This window comes from Myotis yumanensis, unplaced genomic scaffold (assembly GCF_028538775.1).
Source record: "Myotis yumanensis isolate MYYU_CA2020_CCGP unplaced genomic scaffold, mMyoYum1.0.hap1 SCAF_3, whole genome shotgun sequence".
In the NCBI taxonomy this organism is placed as follows: domain Eukaryota; kingdom Metazoa; phylum Chordata; class Mammalia; order Chiroptera; family Vespertilionidae; genus Myotis; species Myotis yumanensis.
This window is the reverse complement of record NW_027223754.1, coordinates 201,778,421-201,792,858: the sequence shown is the minus strand read 5'-3', so window position 1 is coordinate 201,792,858 and position 14,438 is coordinate 201,778,421. Positions and strand designations below refer to the sequence as shown.

The window sequence follows — 14,438 nt, the reverse complement described above, 5'->3', positions numbered from 1 at the left end:
AGCTGCCTCCTGCACACTCCCCACTGGGGATATGCCCGCAACCAAGGCACATGCCCTTGACCGGAATCAAACCTGGGACCCCTTGAGTCCACAGGCCAACGCTCTATCCACTGAGCCAAACCGGTTAGGGCTAGAATGTTAATCATAAATTTATTTCAGTGGCTAGTTCCTTTATCCAACTAAGAGATAAGTACATTTTCCCATAACTTGTTATTCTCATATAATCAGAATGTCAAATTTTAGAGGATCATCATAATTTAAGCCAGGGGTCATTTCTAAATTATAATGGCAAGGTAAAATAATCTAAAACCTACCTTGAGAAGTTCAACAAGCCTGCATAATGCCTTAACTGAGGTTTTGGTCATTGGCTTTTGCATGGACATGTAGAGATTCATTGTGGTTTTAATAATATTACTAATACTATATGCATATAAGAAGCCCTATAAAAATAAAACATTGATTATAATCACATAAAAATATTTCATTTCTTCACAATTTCAATCTCTATGTAATAATTATTCATCAATTTACCAATAATTAATATTTCTAAACGTCATTTTAAAGTCACCTCTTATGACTTCCAAATACTCTTCCCCCCACAATGTTATACATTGTGGTTAAGTTTCAAGCAGCCCTTAGAAGATTTTTTAATCTATCACATGCCAGAAATTTAGTACTGTTGAAATTATAGTATACAATCACAGTTAAAAGAATCCTTACATTAAAAAAAACACAAACTTCAGAAAAATTATTAGAATGTCAGGAAGATACCTCTTCACCCATACCTTATCTGCCACACAAGAAGATAAAGGCTCCTATCTGCCTGAAGCTTAAGACAAGAGCTGAGGACTCTAAAGAACTACGAATTTCAAAATGCTCTCTGGCCAATAAAGAAATACAAATGTATTTCTCAGTTTGAAACCACTGCCCCCTTTCCTTTTCACCTGGGCCAATACTCACAGTCCACCTGCTACCATGTTCCCTGCCTACGCTGGTGCTAATCAGGACTTTCTCTCCTCCCAGCCCAGTAAGAACAAACTCTTGCCTACCCTTCTATTCATGAAGGAAGCACATGGGTCTTTTGAGGTTTAAAAAAATATATATTGCTAATAAATCCAGGGAAACAGTAGGGCATAAGAAAATGGGACAAATATTTACATTTAGACCCAAAAAGGACTCAGAAACACAAAAATAATAATGGAGACTCTTTGAGTTTATAAAGGACTAAAAAAGATACACTTACAGGTTAGAGATGAACCTAAACTATACTACTGTGGACATGTCCAAGGAGCTCAGCTGAAGCTATATGCCAGTGATTCTGAACCTCTGTCTCGTGCCCTACCATATGTGAGAGATCAGGTACTCTCCCATCAGTAACAGTGGCTCACTAAAGGAGTGACACTCAATGTGGGGTGGGGGTTTCTCTGAACCAATAATAGCTAGGCGGTAAAAAGAGGTGCTAAATTAAGAGAATTAAGAAATGAGAGGGTAATATCCTAAGAAAATTGGCAATAAGACCAAAGCTTGGGGATTCATGCAGGTAAGAGCCACAACCTTTCCTTGTCAGCTACAAGACTATAATACCAGACTTTGCCCTAGAGCAGTGATGGCGAACCTTTTGAGCTCGGCGTGTCAGCATTTTGAAAAACCCTAACTTAACTCTGGTGCCGTGCCACATATAGAAATTTTTTGATATTTGCAACCATAGTAAAACAAAGACTTATATTTTTGATATTTATTTTATATATTTAAATGCCATTTAACAAAGAAGAATCAACCAAAAAAATGAGTTCGTGTGTCACCTCTGACATGTGTGTCATAGGTTCGCCATCACTGCCCTAGAGCAACACTGGGAAAGGTTAAAAAGCAGAAACAAGAAACAGCAAAAGCATAACCCTAAGGCAGGGAGAAAAAGGGGGGGGCTATCTTTTTGGGGGTAAAGAGGATACAGAATTCATGGGCTGATATCACACCACTCCCAAATAGATGGTCAATAATTTGTGAAGGATCTATATATATAAAAGCCCAGTGACCAGAACGGCAGAAAGACCGGAATGACTGGTGGCTATGACATGCACTACAGCAGCCAACCAGCCTGATCTGGGCTCCGATCGGCCCCCAACACCTCGATCGGGGGTGGGGCTGGCCGGCCAACTGCCCACGGCCCCTCTCCCTGGCTGGCCTGGTGGGCCCCATTGGGGTGGACTGGCTGAGCCCCACCCATGCACAAATTCATGCACTGGGCCTCTAGTGTGTGTGTGTGTGTGTGTGTGTATGATTATAGTATTTTAAAAGTATAAATGGGGAGGGAGATGTCATGGGTCTGGTTTCTGTTAACAGCAGAATAAATAATTTGGACCCACTTTCCCACTGACAACTAGAAAATCCAGGAAAAACATTTTTAAAAACTTCTTGGAAGGCATTAAAGCTATCAAGAAAAAAGGAAATGCAAGACCAAGATCTGGGAGAATAAAGTGAGAGAACTGAGCTTGGCGATGAAGGCTACTTTCCCTTAGAGCAGTAATTTTCAACCAGAATGCCATAAGGATTTTTAAAACATGCAATACTTATTTGGTCAGGGGCACTGACCTCTTTTCCCTTAGATTGTCAAATAAAAAAATGACAAGAGTCAACACAGCAATAGCCATCCAGTGTGAATAAATCAAAAATTATATCTATTTTTTTGTTGGATCGGCAATATATGTTTATTTTTGGTATGCCACAGAATTTTAGTAATTAATTAATGTGTGCCATGAGACGAGAAAGCTTGAAAATCACTGCCTTAGGGGCTTCTGCACATTCCCAAAAGAGGAAAATAAAGACAGAAGCCAAACATATCTTTCAACATCTCACAGGAAGGGAAAGAGAATAAAAGTAGGAGTTCATGGCCCATAGGAGAGGAGAGTATCCCGGTAAACCACTAGACTCTGGGTTGGGATCTTGAAAAACTGCCCCTAAAAGGTAGCAGTGAACTGGGGGGGGGGGGGGGGGGACACACAAAAAACAGTCATCATAGTTGTCCTAGACTAGATAGGTAACGCCTCTTTGGAGGAATAAAAACAATATCCAGATACTGAAATTATATCTATAGTTTTTCATACATAATGTGTAACACTATAAAATAACCAGGCATACAAAGGTAAGACAAATCCAAGAACAAGAGAAACAATAGCTAATAGAAATACTGTATCCAGATGATAAAATTATTAGATAAAAGCTTCAAAATAATTATGCCAACTATATTGAAGGAAATAAAACAAAATTATTTCAGAAGAGAACTGGAAAGTACACAAAAAAGAAACAAACTGAAAAGTAAATTGATTAAAATTAAGAACTCCATAGATGAGCTTAATAGCAAAGTAGACATAGCTGGGGGAAAATTAGAACAAAGAGAAAAGAATAGAAAAGTATTTGAAAATTTAATGACTAAAATTTTCCCACAAATTCCAGAAGCTCTACAAATCCTAAGCAGCACAAAACACCCACAAAAAACCTACATGTGGACGCATTAAAGTATATTAATAACAACCAAAAAGTAAATCTTATAAGCAATTAAAGAATACATATATTAACAGAGCAACAAAACTGACAGCTGACTTCTCAACAAAAACAAAGGAAGCCAGAAGACAATAAAATGGTACCTTTAAAAGCTGGGGGGCGGGGGGGAGCAGGGGAATTCCTACCATCCTAAAATTCTACATATAGCAAAACTACCTTCAAAAATGAAGTTAAAATTAAGACATTCAGACAAAAAAACTATGATTAACTCATCAACAGAAAGTCATTTTAAATTAAATACTAACAGGTATTCCATAAATAGAAGGATGAAGAGATGCAGGAAGGAAGAAAATCAATAGAATGGGAAAAAATTGGGGTAAATCTAAATGAACACTGACTATAAAAAACAGCAACAGCAGCAATAATACCTTGTGAGGTTTAAAATATATAGAGAAACAAAGTACAGAGGAACAGCACAGTGAGAGGATGATAAAGAGAATTAAAGTGGTTTAAAATCCTTACACTGTCTGAAAAGTGGTAAAACTACTACTTTACGTTGGAGGTGAATGAGTAAATCGTGCATCTTAAAATCTCTACAGCAAGCATGTCAAACTCAAAGGCTAATACAGGCCAAATAAACGAGGCATGTGGCCCATGGGCCGAGAGTTTGACATGCTTGCTCTACAGTAACTATTTAGAAAACAGTATTCAAATTCAAAAGACAGCAAAAAAGAAAAGGGACCTAGAAGAAGCAAGACAAATAGAAAGCAACTAGTCAGGTGATAGTTTTAAATTCAAATACATCAGTAATAACATGTACAGAAAACAGTTTAATGAAAAAATAAATATGATCAGATTGGGGGAAAATGTATGGTGCTTATAAAATACACACATTAAATATCAGGAGCCAAACAGGTTGCAAGTAAAAGAACAAAAAAAGACATACTACATAGACCTTAACTAAAAGAAAACTGTTACAGGTATGTTATAATCACACAAAATAGACCTACAACTAGAGAAAAAAAGGGACATTTCATAATTTAATTCACAAGGAAAACAATTCTCAAAGTTATGCACTTACTTAGTATCAAACTATATACAACAAAAACTGACAAAGCTACAAGGATAAATGGACAAATCCACAGTATCAGTGGGAGAGTCTACCCCAATTCTCTCCATAAATGATAGACTACGTAGCAAAATCATTAACAAACATGACCTATTTGACATACACAGAACACTATAACCAACAAATGCATTAAACATTCTTTTCAAGTGTCCATGAAATGTTTACCAAAGCTACCAAAGGCTGGGCCATAACGCAAACCTTAATAAATTTCAAAATACAGAAATGATTTTAGTATTGCTAAAATTAATAAAAAGGTAAATAGGAAACCCTCATATACTTAGAAACTAATAAATCTCTTTCCAAATAGCCACAGATCAAAAAAGAAATCACAGCTCTAGCCGGTTTGGCTCGGTAGAGCGTTGGCCCGCGGACTGAAGGGTCCCGGGTTCAATTCCAGTCAAAGGCATGTACCTAGGTAGCAGGCTTGATCCCTGGCCCTCATTGGGGCTCATGTGGGAAGCAACCAATCGATGTGTCTTTCTGTCTCTCCCCTCCCTTCCACTCTCTCTAAAAATCAATGAAAAAATATCCTTGGGTGAGTATTAGCAAAACACACAAACAAACAAAAAAATCACAATAAAAATTATGAAATGTTTTGAACTAAATGATAATGCAAACACAACACATTGAAACATATATACAGCAAAAAAAAAAAAAGTCTTGCTTTAAAGAAAATGTAGAGATTGAAATGCATATATTAGAAAATCTAGATTAATTACAAAAAATAAAACAGACCAAATATAACCTATTTCAATTACACACACACACAAACGTATCCTATCCTTTCCAATTTTTTTGAAGTGTAACTTCTGTGAATTATATTAACAAATAAATGAGACCCAAAATATTCTAAGAGGATGCAACTACCTGTATAAAAACATTACATCTACTGGTGAGGTCTTCAGCAAATTTATCCATTCTCTGCTCTTTAGATAAAATAGATTCCATTTTCATCATCCATGAGCTCACAAAGACGTAGTAAGACTGTACATCTCTAACAAAGGAAAATATTGGGGTTACTCAGCACAGAAAATAAAACTTATTTCCATTTATTTGTATTAGTTGGAATATTTCCTTAAGTAGCCATTTCATCTTTCTGATTTTCAAAATACAGATATGATACATATATAATTCATTCATTCAACAAATATTTATTGAATGCCTATACATACCTATGCTGAGAACAAAAATCAGCAGTAAAGAAAATAGGCAAAAATCCCTATCCCCATGAAGTTTACATTCTAAAAAGGTGCATTGTTTAATAAAGAAGTCAATAATTAAACTCTCTAAGAAGTCAAATGATATGTGCTATAGAAAATATACAGTCGGGAAACGAGATAGGGACTGGGATAGTGGGTACAATTTTAAATACAGTGATCAAAGAAGGTCCATTGAAAAGGTGATTTTAAGCAAGATTTGAAGATGAATGAGTAATCTATGCAAATATCTGAGAAGAAAATTCTAGTGAAGTAACCAATAAAAAACATGTTAAAACAGGAAGTGTGTCTGGCATGTTCAAGTAATTCCAAAGAAGTCAGTGGAGCACAGAGAGCCTGAATGAAATCAAAAGGAGACCAGAGAGGTAGAGGGGTAGGGGGTTGGGGGAGCAGGAAAAGTGGAGAGTGGGGCAGGCCTTGTAAAGAGTAAGAACTTCAGTGGTAACTCACTAGAGGATATGAGCAGAGTGACTTGATTTAACTTTGAAGAGGATCAATACACATTGGCCAATATGTTGAAAGCAAACTATAAAGGGAATGATGATAAAAGCAGGAAAACCACTTAGGATGCTACTGTGATAATGCAGAAGGGGATGGCAGCTTGAACCAGAATGGGAGTGGAAATGGTCAAAATCCTATATAAAACCCTAATTGTAAACTGACCAAACGGCAGAACGACCGGTCGCTATGACGCGCACTGACCACCAGGGGGCAGATGCTCAATGCAGGAGCTGCCCCCTGGTGGTCAGTGCACTCCCACAGGGGGAGCGCTGCTCAGCCAGAAGCCGGGCTCATGGCTGGCGAGTGCAGCAGCGGTGGCGGGAGCCTCTTCCGCCTCCGGGGCAGTGCTAAGGACTCCTCAGGGGATGTCCGACTGCTGGCTTAGGCCCGCTCCCCTCAGCCAGCAGTCAGACATTCCACGAGGGGTCCCGGACTGTGAGAGGGCGTAGGCCGAGCTGAGGGATCCTCCCCCTGCCCTCCCCGCCCCCGGCAGTACACGAATGTCGTGCATCAGGCCTCTAGTCTGACTATAAAAGCCAATATTTATTGCATGCTTACCATACGCCAGGCACTGTTCTAAGCACCTGACACAAATTAACTAGTTCAATCCTCACACTAACCTTGTGAGATAGGCATTATGATCTCCATTTTACAGTAGAGGAAACTGACACACAGAAGTTATGTGCCCAAAATCATATAACTAATATGTGAGTCAAGATTCAATCCCAAATCTAAGAAGCTTTCCCATCCTGGAAAGACTTAATATAATTACATGCAGGTTAAATACAAACACTAAAGCACTGTACCAATGCATCTCAAATCATTCAAGACAGGAACTTTTAGCCCACATGATGTTTAAACTATACTTTAAAATATAATTTTAAAAAGTTAGTGTGCAAAAAATGAACAATTCCCCTCTGTGAGATCTGACTTTACCAACTCTTTTTAAAAACCATCTAGTTAGATAAGGTTGAGAAATGTCAGTACTGCCAGTCAGAATTAGCTAAAGAACACTACTTCAGGGCAAGAGACAGAAGAGACTCACTTGATTAAGATGAGAATCCCACAGAGGTTGTTGGCCAGCCATACTGCCAAGCAACTGATAATCTCAAAAATTCCGTTAGTCTGAAGACGGATTATTCCAAAATTTATAATAAATGTGTTTTAAGGAGGTGAAACCTCACCACCAAATCTGAGAAAAATGACTTCTACTGAGACAGGATTTCATTAGACAAAAGACACCAATACTGTACTCTTGGCTTCGCCTAGAATGATGCTAAAGTGTATTATTTGACTTGTGGGTGATTCAGTGTAAAAGTCTGGAACACACAGAAAGAGCAGGGTCCTAGGGCAACACCTCCACTTCTGAGGAGGAGACTATGATCAGGACTCAGCAGGGATACCATGTACAGAAGGGAACAGAAAGGTTGTGAACAAGGACAGAAGAAAGGGGCCTAGGCTATGGAGCTCTCCCAGACAGCAATCATGTCAATAACATGATGAAGAAGACTAACACACAGTATTCACTCAGTTTTAGATCAGAGTATGCAGGATAAAGCAGAGGTTTGTCTGTCACCCCTACATCCAGACACCAGATAATCTTGGTCTGCTGTAAATATATACAAATGAAGCTGCTTTTAAGTTTTAAAAAGTTAACTGACAAAGAGAGTCCAAAAATGGCCAAGGGTCCTGTCAGACTATCAGCTTAATTTCCAAGTACAAACAGGAAAAAAATAAATCCCCTGCCCCAATATAAAGCACTAAACAGTGTCAACACAGAGTTTAAAGCAGTGGTTCTCAACCTTCCTAATGCCCCGACCCTTTAATAAAGTTCCTCATGTTGTGGTGACCCCCAACCATAAAATTATTTTTGTTGCTACTTCATAACGGTAATTTTGCTACTGTTACGAATCGTAATGTAAATATCTGATATGCAGAATATATTTTCATTGTTACAAATTGAATATAATTAAAGCATAGTGATTAATCACAAAAACAATATGTAATTATATATGTATTTTCCGATGGTCTTAGGCGACCCCTGTGAAAGGGTCATTCGACCCCCAAAGGGGTCGCAACCCACAGGTTGAGAACCGCTGGTTTAAAGCAAAGGTTAATACCTCTATCCTCTAACGTCAGTATTCCCAGTGTCAAAATAATTGTGAATGAAAAGCAAAATGCAGCAACCTACAAACCTTGAACCCCAGTCAAGAAGTGGCTGATGCACTTGGCTAGTTGGGGCCTATAGTATAGTGAGGGGCAAAAAAACTGTCCCCAACTGCTTCTTCCTCACTTACATAATGAACTCTGGAGCATGACTGGGACAGCTTGGTCACCCCTACAACCTTTTCTAAAATGTTAGACAAAGTTCATATTGATCACACCATCTCCGTCATGGGTTTCACTAGAGTGGAGTTTCTATGACAGAATTGAAGGACAATGAAAAAAGCACTCTCCCCTTCAGGTCCATGGAATTCTATAGTGACTGTATATCTTTAAGATCAAAGAATTTAGAAATATAAAACCTTAACATGTGGGAGTCTTTGAAAGTCAACTTATTCAACCTCCCACCTATCAGACTCACTTCCCACAGCACCTTGGACTGATGGTCATCATACTCTGCCCATGTAGGTCTAGTGAAAGTGTACATTACCTCTCAGAGCAGCCTACACAACACTACCCGTTGCAGAGGCTCCAGGGTAGGATCGGCATATGTTTGCATGCCTTCTCTGACATGTACTTAGCTGTGTGACCTGGCAAAGTTCCTGTCTCTAAGTCTCATTTTTCCTATCGAAAAACGGGATAAAATAGTACTACTGAGGAGTAGTTAATAGCTTATGCTCTAGAGCTGGACTGCCTGGTTCTGCCACCTACTAGTTGTTTAATTTTGGGCAAGTTTAATCTTTCTGTACTTTAGTTTTCTCATCTATAAAATGGTAATAACAACCATATCTACCTCATATCGTTTTTTGATGACTAAAGATGATACATATGAAATTCCTGAAATTGTTGCTGGCTTATCAAAAGTACTGGACAAATATTAGTTGTAACGTTTATTACTTTCCACATAAGAAGATTGTTACAGGTTTTACATAAGACACTGTTTAAAGCCTTTAGCATAACGCTTGCTAAATAGTTAAGAGCACGATAATGCTGGCAATTATTATTAATGGCATTTTCATCTTTTGGTTCTAGTTCAACATTCTGAAGCCACAGAGATCAAATCTGTTCCCTCCTAAACCTGAGTGCCACTCGAATACTTAAAGACATCCACATCTTCCTCAGATTTCTCTTTTAAAGGCCAAACCATATGGAGACTCTTCAGTGAGTGTTCAAAGAGCATGGCTCTCAGATCTACTGATATCCTGTTCAGCTTCATCCACCTATGCTGCAGTTTGTGACCCTCTTAAAATGTGGTACCACCAAACTCCAACCATGATCTGATCAATAAGAATTTCGATGGAACTACCAATTCTCGTGGTCCAGATATTATAACTACTACTTACCATAACCTGAGTATAGTTATTAATGTATTCTAAGTACGTATTGGCATTTTTAGCAACTGCATCAAACTGTTAAAGAATATTCAGTCTCTGATAACTAAAACATCCACATCTTTTTTTTAATTTAAAAAAAATTTACTGCTACTAAAGTTGATCCCTGTCTCCCCATCTTATGGAATTCATCTCTTTAATCTAAATCCCAAATTAGGTCTTCTTCCCTTCTCAACTGTTTCACAATGTATTAGAGCTCTAAGTCTCTGCCATTAGTAGTCCTGTCTGAATTGAGTTGCTGTCATTTTCCACTGACTTTAATCACAGATCACAGGAGGACTAAGAGACGCTTTAGGTGCTTTCCTAAATTCGATATACTCCTCCTTTCCCCATTGTACAGCACTGGCCCAATTTTTCCTCAGTAGTCAAGCTCATCAGAAAGTTAAGACCAACAAAAAGTGGGTAAGTATCCCTATTATTCTTTAAACGTGTCACAGAAAGAAGCTGTGTCTAGCACAGGGGCCAGTGGCAGAGATCTGTGTCACTTCCCTTAAAATCTCCGCCCCGGTCAACATGTGATTTTAGCACTTGTGCTCAAGTAAGAATGTGCAGTAAATTTAATTGCTGATGCTAGGTGATGAGAACATTGGAGTGCTTTATAATATTCTATTTTGTGTATATTGAAAATTTACAAAATAAGAGTTAAACAAAAAACAAGAGGTAAATATCACAAGAAACTAAAAGTTTAAAGTATTCCTTTAGGGAAGACTAAGATACAGGGGGCTAATTGTTTTTCCCTTTAAACCTTTAGTTTTAAACTTTTTAAATATGTACAAACATTATTTTAATAAAAATAAAGAAAAGGAGTGTATCAAATTAAAGTCAACTCCTCCAAAAATCATCATTGAATCATGGACATACTATATTTTAATGTCATCAAACGACATCTACTCTAGACTGCACTTTAAACAAAAACTATTTCATGCATCTGATAAAAAGTATGTGTACATATATATGTGTGCATATATATGTACACATGTATATACATGTATATATATATACATAATACGCACACATATATCTCCAAAAAGTATAATTTGCCTAAATCTTAAACTAAGTTTAAGCCTAAAACCAAACCAAACAAACAAAAAAACCTCCTAGAAAATAAACCTCCTAGAAACTGCCCAACCTTTTCTCTGGTAATGATTAAGTATGTTTGATTTTATAATTCAAATGCTTTAGATATATTTGGAATCACTGTAAAATTTTAAAATATAAAATATCTAAATATTTCCATTGTGGGTACTTATTACACCTACTTGGTAAGCGATTGAGCTTTCTGCTGTAGGAAAGTATCTCTGTGTATTTTAATGGCTTGAAGACTTTTTCTGTCTAGAAGTTTGGCAGCTGCTGGTATTTTCTGGATCAAAAAATTATCAGGAAACCAAATAATATTAGCAGTTAAAGTGATGGCTGGTACCTGAAATAATAAATATAAGGGGAAACAAGTCATTAAATGCAGGCTAAATAAGTTATTTAATAGTTCTACAATACACAATGAAAGACAATTGTTCATTTGAAGGAAAAGTAACCATGAAAAATACTCATTAATATATTATGAAACAAATTATCTTACTATGATACAGAGTTAAGGCATTCCTATATCTGGTAGAGAGCATGACAAGAATTTTATCCTGCCTAAATATTAAATCTCACACACACATATGTACACACATACACATACTCTCTTTGATTTTAAGATGAATAAATATATCAGGTCGAAACGGCCCCGGTGTGGTAGGGACAACCCCAGTCAGGTTGAATCGGCCCCGGTGTGGTAGGGACAACCCCGGTGAGGTTGAAACGGCCCTGGTGAGGTCGGGACGGCCCCGGTGAGGTTGAAACGGCCCCCGTGAGGTAAGGATGACCCCGGTCAGGTCGAAACGGCCCCGGTGTGGTAGGGACAACCCCGGTCAGGTTGAAACAGCCCCGGTGTGGTAGGGACAACCCCGGTGAGGTTGAAACGGCCCCCGTGAGGTAGGGACGACCCTGGTGAGGTTGAAACGGCCCCCGTGAGGTAGGGACGACCCCGGTCAGGTCGAAACGGCCCCGGTGTGGTAGGGACAACCCCGGTCAGGTTGAAACGGCCCCGGTGTGGTAGGGACAACCCCGGTGAGGTTGAAACGGCCCCCGTGAGGTAGGGACGGCCCCGGTGAGGTTGAAACGGCCCTGGTGAGGTTCAGACGGCCCTGGTGAGGTTGAGACTACTCCAGTGAGGTTGGGACAAATAAAGGGGACCAGTATGGACTGATGAACAGGGGTAGATACAGAAGCAGAGCAACATTGAACAGAATGTTAAACTACAGTGGGAAGCCTGGGGAGGGTTGGGGGGGGATTAAGAGACCAACTGAAGGACTTATATGCATGCATATAAGATTAACCAATGGACACAAGACACGGGGCGGGGGGGGGCGGGGGGTAGGGGCCGGGGGAATGTCAAGGGGGGGAAAAAAGGAGACATATGTAATACTCTTTGTAATACTTTAAGAAATAAAAATTATTAAAATATTAAAAAAAAATAAAAATGAATCCCACTTTAAAAAAAAAAAAAAGAAAAAGAAAATCACATTTATGTATGTTTCATTCAAGCTAATGAAAATAAAAAGTTCAAAGGAAAAAAAAAAATGAATAAATATATGAAAAAAAATAGAAATCTTCATGATCTTCACTTTCACTCTAAATTAGAAAAAAATAAAAAATAAATGGGCAAGATTGGTTGGGTTCTCATGGTCACAGATTACTTGATTCTTCACACAAACTAAATTTTCAGTTTTTAAGTCAGGTGCCACATCATGGAAATAACAGATACAGAAAAAAAATTTTTTTGATTCAATAATGAAAATGAGTGGCAACAAGAGGAAGAAGAAGAGGGTTGAAGGGCCCAATGGGAGGGAAAAAGTGGGACATCTGTAATACTTTCAACAATAAAGATAAAATTTAAAAATAAATAAAACAAAGAGCTAAAAAACTAAAATAGCAAATGTAAAAAAGAAAAAAAAGTAGTAATAGAAAGTTAATGTATAGAAGAAAATGTGGAAAAAAACACTAATATGTATTTATATTAAGTGGAATTATAAGGTATTTTCATTTACTAGGTTACCTATTTCTGGAATGCTTGGAGATTTTAAATGAATAAATATGTAAACAGAAATAGAATACATTTTAAATTATCCACTTTTATCCAAAATCTTTTTAATCTACTCAAATTGAAAAAAATAAAAGTTCCAAGTTCTTACCTTCTTACAAATGTCCAATAAAGACTTATAAAACTTTTTATCAATAGTTCGAAAAATTTGAAAATGTAGTACAAAAAGTCCACAAATTCCAACATACTTGTCTCTCTGGTCAATTTCAGAAGGCTCTCCTTATAAAATGATAACGTGAGAGAAAAACAGAACAACTATATTTAAAATTCTACTTTCAAGAAAATGCAAACTTTATAAACAAAAAAACAAAAAATGCACTTTACATTACCAAGTCTGGCTTCAACATTTGCAAAAACTGAGCGAATACTATGTGCAAATTCTTCTGCAAAAGTGCTATTTTTTGACACAGATACTCCTCCATTGAGAGAATCAAACTGCTGCTCTATACAGGCCTAGAGAGGAAGCATTTAAAGAGAAGTTTAGACTCTCAATAATAAGTATTAAACAGATTTAAATACCCTGTGTGTGATAAACAGCTACATTAATCATTTTAATTTTACTAACACTGAAGTTCAGGTTTTTACCTTAATCTATTATCTAAATCCTTTTGAATGGAAAATTTACCTGTACTTACATAACTGAGTACTAGTTATCCTATATAATAAAAGGGTAATATGCAAATTGACCAAGAGGCGGAAAAACCAGTCGCTATGACGCGAACTGACCATCAGGGGGCAGACACTCAACGCAGGAGCTGCCCCTGGTGGTCAGTGCGCTCCCACAGGGGGAGGACCGCTCAACCAGAAGCCAAGCTCGTGGCTTGCGAACTCAGCGGCGGTGACGGCAGCACTAAGGATGTCCGACTGCCGGGCCTAAGCTGTCAGTCGGACAACACCGAGGGCTCCTGGACTGCAAGGGCACAGGCCGGTCTGAGGGACCCCTCTCTCCCAACCCCTGAGTGCACAATTTTCACGCACCGGGCCTCTAGTGTGAAATAAAACTGAACCAAAAATCTATAATCTACACTAATAAAAGAGAAACATGGTAATTAGCGTACGACTGCTACCCTTCCCATTGGCTAATCAGCATATCCTTAAGCAAATTAACTGTCAGCCAAGATGGCAGCTGGCAGCCATGCACTGAAGCAAGCAGGGAGGCTTCCTTGCTCCAGTGACTGCGGACTCCAACTTCCCCGCCTGCCGCTGCAGGCCTCTCAGCTGCAACTTTAAGCAACTATGTACTATGTTGCAAATAAGAAGCTAAACAAAACCCCAGAAACCGGCTTTCATTCAGCCAGGCTTCAGCCAGCCAGACCGCAACATTGTATCGATGTTTTCAGCAGCGAGGCCTCAGAGCTAAAGCTGGCCCAGAATAAAAAAAAAAAGAAAAGAAA

At 38.3% G+C, this 14,438-nt stretch overlaps 1 protein-coding gene across 3 annotated transcripts in view; it reads right to left on the bottom strand.

The window, feature by feature from the left end:
- WASHC4 (WASH complex subunit 4) overlaps positions 1-14,438 on the bottom strand; it is a 67,329-nt gene that overhangs the window by 33,009 nt on the left and 19,882 nt on the right. For 2 of the 3 annotated variants that reach the window (XM_070410957.1, XM_070410959.1), the window contains exons 11-15: positions 13,374-13,497; positions 13,136-13,263; positions 11,159-11,319; positions 5,495-5,621; positions 315-440 (exon numbers count right to left, since the gene is read on the bottom strand). In XM_070410957.1, coding sequence (XP_070267058.1) covers positions 315-440; positions 5,495-5,621; positions 11,159-11,319; positions 13,136-13,263; positions 13,374-13,497 — 666 coding nt within the window. The remainder of the gene's footprint in view (positions 1-314; positions 441-5,494; positions 5,622-11,158; positions 11,320-13,135; positions 13,264-13,373; positions 13,498-14,438) is intronic. The other variant, XM_070410958.1, reaches the window with a different exon arrangement.